Source organism: Hibiscus syriacus, unplaced genomic scaffold (assembly GCF_006381635.1).
Source record: "Hibiscus syriacus cultivar Baekdansim isolate YM2019G1 unplaced genomic scaffold, ASM638163v2 tig00113726_pilon, whole genome shotgun sequence".
NCBI classification, from domain to species: domain Eukaryota; kingdom Viridiplantae; phylum Streptophyta; class Magnoliopsida; order Malvales; family Malvaceae; genus Hibiscus; species Hibiscus syriacus.
The window spans coordinates 3,872,630-3,884,439 of NW_024063472.1; the positions used below are offsets into that span (position 1 = coordinate 3,872,630).

Sequence of the window (11,810 nt, forward strand, 5' to 3'; positions counted from 1 at the left end):
ATGTAAATCTATTTATATTTATAGTTAAGATGTGCTCACATCTACACAAATCTTAAAAAAATAGATTCAGTTTTATCTAATTACAAGAAAAAAATCTTCTAATAAGTGTTTGAACAGGATATGACAAGATTTCTTCAAATTATTCTTCGATATAGTTTTTTTTGTTGTTGCAAAATCAATGTAAACCAATTTTTAGTGTTTTTTTCTTAAAATTTTAATGGCATAAATGATACAACTCATAAAATTCAATGATAAAAGATAAAATTTACCCTAAAAATGATGAGGGGGAATGAGAAATGTATTTTAAAAGATGTGGCCGATATGATCACTAAAGAAGGCAAGAAAGCGGGCGAGTGATAGTGGCCCAGACCTTACATAGTGCAAGCATTTGATTGAGTTGTTAGTTTTAATCGTAGGGTTTCCATTTTACTTCATGAGGCTTTGGGGCAATGTTGTTGAGTAGAATTTTTAGAAATTATCGGAGGCCCAAATTCCCAACAAGGCTGACCTAAGTAATATTCATTAATTTGAGTTAAAAATTTAATTTCTGGATAAGTTGCTTTTTATTATCCAAGAAAACAAAGTATACTACAAAGAACAAGGAAATCCCTAAACCGAGAGTTAGTTCAGCCCCCAAGCTATGTAACGTCTATTATTTACACTGTCAACCCTATCTAACTTCTTACATAGTAACCGTATACGAACAATAGATTTTATATAGGACAGAAGATCCTCACTAGAACAACTCTTTCCCTGAAAACAAGAAGAATTCCTTTCCAACCAGATGTTGTACACAAAACCACTCCAAGCCAGCTTCATAATCACCACCAATAGAGACTTCCCCTTAAGACAAACAATTGTTGGAAAAAGTATTGGATGAATTGATGCTATTTATAGCTAATTAATAACAAGTCATGTCACTCGATGAATGGACTTAATTTTTGGTTTAAAGTTGCATCCAAACAATCATACTTATTCAATAATTCTCTTCATGAAAAGATTAAATCCTTTTATGAAAATATTATGCACTTTACATCAAAAGGATAAGTCCTTTAATTGAAAGATTAAGTCCTTTCATCGAAAGGTCTTAACCTTTCAATCAATTTTCTCTCCCTATATATAGGCTAGATTAGAACTTTGGAATAGGAAAAACATTTAGAAAATTCATTCCAAATTCGTTCTTTCCGGTGATAGAGAAAGGCTAGTTTAGAACTTTGGAATAGGAAAAACATTTAGAAAATTCATTCCAAATTCGTTCTTTCCGGTGATAGAGAAAGGCTAGTTTAGAACTTTGGAATAGGAAAAACATTTAGAAAATTCATTCCAAATTCATTCTTTCCGGTGATAGAGAAAGGTAAGATTGTGTTCGACTGATCACTATGGTTATGCTTACTGTTGTGATAGTTTGTTCTTGTATCCTGGGAGACCGACGTCCAACGTTACTCAAAGCACCGATGAGATGACAAATCTGTCTTAAGGAAAATGTTCATACAGGCCTCAACAAAAATCCTTCTTCGGTTTATCATACTCTACTCATCTAATTCAGTGTCTAAATATGAGTAAATCAATTTCTTGCCTCTACTTTAAGTTTTATTTATTTTACTTCGTTCGATTATATATTATTATTATTATTATTATTATCATCTCGGATTAACCATATTGTCAAACAATCTTAAGACATATTTCATATTTTATTTTACGATTTTAATCCGTACGAAATATTTTTGAGTTAATCTAAGCCATGCGACAATCGACCAGTGGGAAAATGAATTGATTTTTCTTAGTGATCGAGTCTGCATGTTTGGAATGTGAATCCATATGGATATATACACATATATATAGTTATAATCCCTTTATGTTTGGGGTTATTGCGTACAAAGCCAAACGTCTTTCTGGTCAATTCCATGCTTATTGAACGCAGAGCAACTTAAGAAATCAATCAAATGTGGTGCTAATATGCGAAGTCCAGGTATGAAAGCATAATATAACTCGCGAGAAAAGAACCACATCGAGGAGAACAATATCTTGGTTGAAAGCAATAATCATGGAAATCATCATCACTTTCTTTCTATCAGAAGGATTTTAATTCTCGACTCTCGCTAATAAATCAGAGGTCCTTTTGCGGTGTGTGTGTGTGTGTTTTTTTTTTCTATTTGATAGTGAAGACGAATTACAAATACAAACAAAAGAAAAAAGCGTGGATTACCCACCTCTGAGGGAGGCCCGACAAAGACTGTTATGAATGGGGTCTAGGGTTCATATTAATCCAAACAATGGAGATCAATGCAATTTGGTTTCTCTGTCGCATACAAAAATTGGTACGTTCAACTGGTATAATTTAGGAAATTGGGTAGTGGCCTTTAAATTGGTACGCATGTACTGCTTCTTTCTTTATTGATTAATATTTACCATCACTTCCTTGAAACTTTGAACGCAAGAAACTAAGATTGAGACTTTTTAGAGATACATTCACACTAACTTTTGTGCAGTAAGGAACTTTTGTTTTGAATTGCCTATAAGCCATGCACCGCACGTTTATTTTGATTTGTCTATATCTAGTGGAGAAATTGAGAATGAAAAGGAGGTAGTAGAACATATGACAAAATGTCCGATATGCAATTCCAGAAATTGGATAAGGATTACGTTGTTTCAAGTGTGAAAAGTTGGCAATATTGGAATTTCGATCAAGAAATCGAAAATGTATGTGTAACAATTCAATATTTCTTTTATAATATTTATACATTGAGATTATACTATTGTTTAAGGTTTTATTAAATTCCCACTGATCAACAGAAGTTAGTTCTGTTTCGAGAATTAATTTATTAAATTCTCATCGTTCAATAGAAATTGATTATGTTTCGGGTTTTAATCCCATTGTCCAACAGAAGTTGATTTGTTTCAGATTTTAGTTTTACTAAATCTTGACCTTTAACGGATTCAACAAAAAGATTGTTGATTATGAATTTCTGTTTCGGGATTTTAATTTTACAAAATTCTCATCGTTTAATAGAAATTATTCAATTGTTGGATTTTAGTTTTGACTAAAATTCGTTGCGATAAATAAGGTGCCGAAACGAAATTATGATATGTCGATGAACAAAAATATGGCCTATAACTCTGTTTTAGGATTTTAATCCTGTTGTTCAACAAAATTTATTTGATTTACTATTGATAACAAAAATCGTTTGGAGGTAACAGCATTGTTACAAATTTTGTTTTAGAATTTTAATTTCTAATTAAATTTTGTTGTTCAATAGAAACAAATGGTAAAACAAATTGAATTAACTTTCAATTTATTATTGGAATATTTACAAATTCTGATTACGTGTTTTACACGAAACAATGGTAACCCCACTGATTCACCTAACTCGTGATTTGAAATGTTGATTCTTATTCCGACTTTGAATAAAATTCAACGATGTCAGTGGTTGTGAGCCACAACGAGAAGCATGTGAAATTCATGGATAGAATTTCAAGATATAGCGACATAAGATGTTATATTTAATCATGCTGGATATGATCAAATATAGGATTATCCTCCTATTCATAGAGAGGATGAGATAGACATTGTTGTCATTAAAGCTTGAAATCATTCTAAGTTTCTATGTCGGAATTACATCTCGAATGGATTGTCAGATACACAATATGAAGAGTATAGTATCCATAAGATTGCTAAAGAATTATGAATGACATTTGGTCATGTTCTGAGTTGTCAGCAAATTACATTTAAATAAGGTAACTTACAAGAAAATAGGCGAGACAACATATGAGTTATGGAAATTTGGAAAACTTTCCTACAACTACATCAAAGCGTGGGGGTGCCTTGTACAAGTATAATGGTAAGTCGAGACACATACGTCGTTGACATAATATTATTAAACAATTGAACTCAACTAGAGTTATCTATATTGATTTTGTAAGATCAAAAGATAGCATTGTGGATATGCTCCGCTAAACATTGAGTTGAATCGATATCAAGTTGATAAACATCGAAAGGAATATGACTAAAGCCCATTAATATTAAAGGCGCTATGTGAACGAAAACCCAACTTAGTTGGCTGGAGATCCCAAGATCTAAGTTCAATAGGGACAACCTACTTGCATAGACCTTGTGAGGTCACTGTGGGGGTTCTTATCCCCAAGTCCATTCATATGATGAAAATAGTGACTAAAATGTGGAAAAGGTTAAGCAATGCTTTTAATGACCACTATGTGTTTCGGTGAGCCGAACAACATAAGTCACCTATGTGAGAGTGAAGTGGAGCCGCTTCAAAGAGACTATTGGGGTATAGTTCTCTAAAATCTTGTAGAACCAGGAGATGTCTACGGCTATATGGACATAACCATGAGAACCAAATTCTTGTCAGTGAGATATCTGTGTGAGGTATGTCATCGCTTACACTAACAACAGAACAGTTCAAGGACATCATGTCTACTAGACAGCCTGTAAGGTAAACATATTTTCACAAGGGAAGGTTCAAAGGGGGACACCTAGCTATCCTATGCAAATATCGAACGTAGAATCTATCACCATATTGAGTCAGTGTTTGAATCATCAAGTTCATTCATGTGAGGGAGTTGAAAAAATTATTAAATGAATTGATGCTATTTATAACTAATTAATAATAAGTCATGTCACTTGATGAATGAACTTAATTTTTGGTTTAAAATTGCATCCATGCAATCATACTTATTAAGCACTTTTCATCAAAAGGAGAAGTCATTTAATTGAAAGATTAAGTCATTTCATCGAAAGGTCTTAACCTTTCAATCAATTTCCTCTCCCTATATATAAGCTAGTTTAGGCACAATGAGCAAAAAGTTACAAGTTACACAAGTTTAGAATTTTGGAATAGAAAAAACACTTAGAAAATTCCTTCCAAATTCGTTCTTTCCGGTGATAGAGGAAGACAAGATTGTGTTCGACTGATCACTACGGTTGTGCTTACTGTTGTGATCGTTTGTTGTATCCTGGGAGACCGACGTCCAACGTTACTCAAAACACCGAGGAGAGGACGAATATGTCTTAAGGAAACTGTTCATACAGGTCTAAAAAAATATTTCTTTTGTTTATCATACTCTACTCATTTGATTCAGTGTCTAAATATGAGTAAACCAATTTCTTGCCTCTACTTTAAGTTTGATTTATTTTGCTTCGTTCGATTATATAATAATAATAATATTATTATTATTTTTATCTCGAATTAACCATGTTGTCTAACAACAATAACTCAAGCTAACTCCTCAAACCACTCATAAACCGATCTAGAGATATTACACCATCTCAACACACTAGAACAAATTCCCTTACATAGGAACACCCAAAATATTATTGTCCTTAGATTTAGGATCCAAATTACGAAAATGACAAACATTAACTACCGTCAATCCTATCCTCCACAAACGATTGAATGTAGGTAGCTTATCAAGAATAGTCATCCATCCAATGGTAACGTGCTTCGGAATGTGCAAGGGGAACTAAACCATTTTTTGCCAAATCACTCTATCCCTTTTTACTTTGAACCTCCTCTCATATCCATCTAGCAGTGAAAACAGTCCCATTATCAACTATAGAGAAAACCCTCGCAGCTTCAGTCCTCAACTTCAAGAGCCTCTTCATAATCAAACTAAAATCATAGTTACATTCAAGAATCCAAAAATCAATCCCTCTCAAAATGTATTAATGCATCTAAACAACTCACAAAGAACCGTGGTTAGCTACGATGTTTCTAATAAGCATAATCTAACAAGCCTTGGACCAACAATCAAGCCTCTTCAAACCCATCCCCCTCATATTTAAGAGAGAAAATATGATCACAGAACACCCTCGTACCTCTCGCTGACTTATCACTTCTCTGCCAGAAGAACCGAGAATAAAGTTGCTCGATTCTTTTAATCACAACTTTAGGGAGAAAAACTTGTCTTCACAAAAACTGGAGATATTACAAGGTACCGACTGAATCAACTAGAGTCTGCCTCCATAACTGTGGAGCTTACCAGACCATGCTTTCAACCTATCAGCAATGGCAAAATTTTCGAGATAATGTTCTCGAATTTTTTATTTAACGATATAACGTACTCCCAAGATTAATTGTTCAAATAGGGCGAATTGCACAGTGTTGGCCGTAGGTCGTCATGCCTTCCGGGCTACCTACGGCGTGGCAGCTTCCCAGCATAGGTCGCCATGCACTCCTCCTGCTCCTCGCGTGATTCCTCTTGCCCTCGGATGCCCTCGCATAGCTCGCTCGAATGGCCTCGGTCGGATGGCTTCGGATGCCCAACGTGTTGGAACGTGCATGACACATGCAATCTCTCTCATAGCTCGCCGGGAGGACATGGCGACCTAGTAGGTCGCCCGGATGGCATGGCGACCTACGACCAACACTGTAGATTTCACCCTATTTGAGCAATTAATCTGAGGAGTGCATTATCTCGTGAATTAATTTATTCGAGAACGTTATCTCGAGAGTTTAGCCATCAGCAATATTCAAGAGCAAGGGAGTGCAGTCCTTAATAGTAAGTTTCCTAGCCACTAAGGGAATCTCCAAATAATGAACAGGAAATTTCCCAATTTAAAATCGTATAGCACGAACCACCTCAGCAACACAATCACCACTCTTCCCTGAGGCAAAGAGTTTAGACTTGGAAGCATTCAATTTCAATCTAGAAATTATATAAAACTCATCAAGCACGCTCATTACACCCAAGATCGAATCAATATCCCCTTTACAAAAGATCAGGAGGTTGTCAACAAAACAAAGATAAGTGAGATCCACTATTTTACATTTAGGATAGAATTTAGAAACACCTTGAACAATCACCAAGTTCAACAGAACAGAGAGCACATTCATTGCAAGAGCAAACAAGGAGAAAGGGGGTCTCCTTATTTCACCCACTTTCACTTTTAAAATAACCCACACAAGTCTCATTAAAATAAATGAAAAACCGAGAAGAGAAAACACAAGCACTAAACCATCTCTAAAGAATCTTAGGAAAATACCATCATCCCGCTTATTAGTCCAAGTAAACAGATGATCAAGAAATTCAATTTCTTGCAAGTAATGTCTAAGATCTATAATGTCAGCACTAATATAGGAGCCCAAACTACCAAAATCATAACTCTTAGCAAGGTAGAGAAATGTGTTGAAGTCCCCAGCAACAAACCATGGAAGAGCACCAACGCTAACCTCAAAACTTCAAAGTTGATCACATAAAGTCTTCTTACCAGCTTATTCATTAAACGCATAAACTGTTGTAATAATAGCCTTTCTACCAAATAGGTCCAATATGAAAGACATGGATTGACTAGCAACCTGAATGAAAAAAATAGTCAAACCTTTCTTCCACAAAATCCAGATTCTACCACCCTCAACAGTTGAGTAATTAAATCACGAGTCCAACTCAGTAGCCAAAGAGCCAACCAGATCCAAAGATTTAAGTTGCTTAACCTTAGTCTCAAAGACAAACTGTAACACCCACTACAACAAATTTCGATTGTTTCAACAAAATTATTTATCACTAAAGTACTAAATTTGTCATGATATATTTATTTTGTCTAATTTTATTTGTTACCATGTTTGTTAGAACAACCTTGTCATGTAAAGTATATTGTGACAAAATTTTGTTTGTTACCATTTTATAGTATTTATTGTAACAATAATTTTTTTACTATAATTAACTTATCACAATAAAATATTTGTCACAATCAATTAATCATTACGTCACGAAAACTACATTTTGTCATAACTAACTTATATTTTAACATCAAATATAAAGAGTTTTTGTCCAAAAATAAATACAATAACAAACATTATTTGTCACAGTTTCTATTTCGGCACTAAATGTAAAATACATAGACAAAATATTTGTTAAAATAAAATATTCATTTTATCACAAAAAGTAAATTTTGTCACAATTAACTTAAATTATGACATCAAATAAAAAATGTTTTCTTGACTAAAAGACATGTTACAACAAAATTTAATTTCTCACTACTTTTATTTCGTCACTAAATATTTTCTATAAATTTTTTCTGTGACTAAATAATTTTGTTGTTGTAATTTTGTTATTGTGAAAGAATATTACTTCGTCACAATTTTTTATATTGAGAAATTAATATTTGTTATAAATTGTTATTTTGATTAAATAAATTTTTCACAATTTTTATTTTAACAAAATACTGTGACAAAATAAATGTAACATAACTTTTTATTTTGACAAAATATACCGTGTTATTGTAACTAAATAAATTTATTAAAATTTATTATAATTATAGTGAAAGAATGTTATTTGTCATAATTTTTTATATTAATAAATTAATATTTGTTATAAATTGTTATTATGACTAGAGATGCACATAGTCGGATTTAAATCCGATCCGGATCGGATAAAAATCGATCCGGTTTTTTCATCAAGCCAAAAAATCGATTTATAAAAAAATCGGTTCGGATCATAACCGGTTTGGAGGGTCAGATGATGTAACCGGTGTAACCGGTTTCGGTTTGAAAAAAACATGTTTTTTTAAAAAAACCAGTTTTTAATCCAGTAAAAAATCCGGTCATCCAATTTTTTAAACTCCAGACCGGATTTTTAAACCCCAAACCAAATTTTTTCCAAATAAAAAACCTATTTTTTATCCGATTTTTTTCAAACCAATTTTTAATCCTGTAAAAAATCCGATCGTCCAATTTTTCCCAAACCGATTAAACTATCCGATTTTAAAATATCTGATCCGGTTAAAAAAAATCGGTTTTTCCCAAATCAGATTTCGGATATTTTTTACGTAAAATCGAATATTCGGATTTTTTATGCACTTCTAATTATGACTATACAAATTTTTCAAAAAAATAACATAATTGTTTTTTTGAGAAAATATTATGACGAAATAAATTTAACATAACTTTCTATTTTGCTTAAATTTAATATATTTTTGTTTAATTTAATATGTTTTTGTGCCTGAAATCAACATTTTTTTATCCATATATACATTAAAAAAATACATATATGGGGCATTTAATGCCCAGTAATAGTCCCAACAATGACTCATAAGCGCTTCATACATGACCCATCGTGCCTATAATCTTGTATCAAATCAGCGTTGGGATAACCCGACCCCCGTTGGAAATCAAGTCGGAGGTGCATCATACACAGTGAGGAGGTGATCGTGAGGTTTCGAAAGTTAGGCAAAGTGATCGGCAGAAAATTTTGCTTCTCTTCGAATTGCAACAAATTCGACATACTAGGAACTTGAGCACATACCAGTAATGTTACGCACCAGAGCAAATGGACTCTCCGAGGACGAGGGGGAGAGGAGATCAAGGACAGTTACGTTGTTGGTTTGCGCCAAGACGTGGTGAAATCCCTTCGACCAAGCCAGCTTCAGACCCTCGTAAACGCCTCATAATTCTGCATGGATCACCGAGGACTATAACCCAGGAGAAACGTACCCATGTGATCTCGGAAAATGCCACCAGCAGTGCCGAGATTGGATGGCACAAAGACGGCACTGTCGGTGTTGAGGCAAACCCAACTATGTCCTAGAGGTTGCCACCGGATTAACTCAGCATTATAAGGCTAAAAATCGGTGAAAGAAACAGCAGCGTCGAGGTAGTGTTTAGCCCAGGAGATGCTACGGTTGAGCAGCGAGGATGAGTCAATAGTATATCATTGGAAAATATTCCAATGATATATTCCAAGGACAAACATTATAGAGACGAGCATTACAAGAGAGATTTATAGTAAGCCATTCATCAAGAGGAGCAATCGCGTGACTTCTACGCTCCTTATAATGCAAAAAATCCGTGACTTGCTCATTATAGATCTAATAAAGTGAAAAAAGGGGTAAAAAATAAGAATAATACAAAGCTAAACAATCTGATAATACAAAGAACACTGACATTGGTACTTGAGTTGTTTATAAGCATGCTTAATTTGCTCCTATAATATAGAAGGTCATAAAAACCAACTATTAAAAATGGTCCATTCAAAACAGAAACATTCAGCACATTCATAGATGAACATAACTAAAACTTTTACAGTTTTACCTCATTTATACGAGCAAAGAGTCGCTCAAACACACAGGGAGTTAAGCCTTGTTGGTCACTTGATAAATTTTCTTCCAACAAGGCGTTGGCTGGACCCCAGATCGTGCAAGTCTTTCCACTACCAGTCTCAGTCTAGTGAGAAATCAATTTACCCAGACAAACAAATTGAAAAAAAAATTACAAAACAATTCAAACACAATGAAAATTGAAAAGGATAGAAATGAAAGAAAAAGAAGAAGAAAAGTACCTGCCCGTAAGCGAACACTGAACTTTTAAACCCGGTAAGACAATTTTCAACTAGTGGTGCTCCCACAAGCCGGAATATATCTCGCTAATTTTTAATTAAGAAATAATTAAACGAAGTTAAATAACCTAAAAAAGAAGGAAAAGGGGGAAAAAGAGATTAGGACATGATGAGTACCTGAGTTGCATCCGAGCTGGCAACTGAGTCAAACGTGAATGTGTGTCCATTGATACTCAAAGAATCACTAGGAAGTTTCCGAACAATCGTTTTTCCTTCTTCCTCATCGAAACAAAGCAAATATTCCAAAAACATTATAAAGAGGAGCATTACAGGAGAGATTTATAGTAAGCCATTCATCAAGAGATTTACACTATTTATTGTGATACTAAGTTTTGATATTATACGAGATTTATAATGAGCAGTAAAAAAAGATCCAGGAAAATGAGATTGCACCATAGAATTCCAAACTCCATGAATGTTGGAGCAATCGCGTAAAATATAAAGGAGTGTCTCCTCAGAATTAGCACAGGCCAGGCACGATGGGTCATGTGTGAAACCTCTGTGACAACGAACATGATCAGTGAGAAGTTTTTCTTTCATAGCAAGCCAAAGAAAGCTACGTAACCGTTCAGGAACACGAAGCTTCCAAATTAATTTCCAACGGGGGTCGGGGTTATACCAACGCTGATTTAATGCCCAGTAATAGTCCCAGCCGTGGAGAGTAGGGGAGATTTGAGAGTGTTCTAATTTTGGGGTTAGGGTTTGCAAATGGTAAAAAAGAAAAAAAAAAGGAGGAGAGAGATGCGGCGTACAAAGAGGAGAAATGGCCAAGTGAAAACAACAAGCGTGAAAGGCTTGGGTTTTTGTATAATTAGGACACGGCTCCTTATAGTATCACATACTTTTATATTTGGACCCTTTGTTTCCTTTATTCTAATTTGGTCACTGAATGTTTCTTTCTAATTTCTGATCGTGGCTCTCTATTTTGTTTTAGTACAATTTAGTCATCATTTTATGCTATTATGTTTATTTTTAATTAACTATTTCCTTTTTATTTTATTACATTTTAATCCCTTGGTTCTTTTTAATTACATTTAATTTTGTTGGGTTTTCAATGTAGTCATAGAATCTTAATTTTTAGATCAAATCCTTAGGTTTAGATTTCTTTTAAATTCATCCATACTAGAGTAATTAGACATAATATTATTAAGAGCATAGCACAATTATTTGTTTAACTCATATAATATTAAAATAATAAAATATTGTAATAAATTAAATATTAAAAAAAAAGTACACTCCTATTAAGCGCATAGTACAATTATTATTATTAATTAGAGGATATTTTGATATATTCTTAAATAATAATAATAAAAGTATAATCTTCAGAACATGATGGTTCTGAAGAGATTCATATAATATTAAAATATAAAATAAATCAATAATATTAATAATATTAATTATTAATAAAGATAATAAAAATCGTATATAAAATCCGTGTATTAAAAATAATTTATGGTTAAACT

General features: G+C 33.4%; 1 protein-coding gene across 1 annotated transcript; it reads right to left on the minus strand.

The window, feature by feature from the left end:
- Positions 1 to 9,024: 9,024 nt before the first annotated feature.
- Positions 9,025 to 11,080, minus strand: LOC120187893 (kinesin-like protein KIN-12A). The gene is made up of 5 exons (XM_039191488.1): positions 10,967 to 11,080; positions 10,465 to 10,846; positions 10,291 to 10,374; positions 10,044 to 10,175; positions 9,025 to 9,936 (listed from the first exon to the last, which is right to left on the minus strand). The coding sequence occupies exons 2-5, from the start codon at positions 10,612 to 10,614 to the stop codon at positions 9,865 to 9,867; spliced, it is 438 nt and encodes a 145-aa protein (XP_039047419.1). The 5' UTR covers positions 10,615 to 10,846; positions 10,967 to 11,080; the 3' UTR covers positions 9,025 to 9,864.
- Between the last annotated feature and the right edge of the window lie 730 nt (positions 11,081 to 11,810).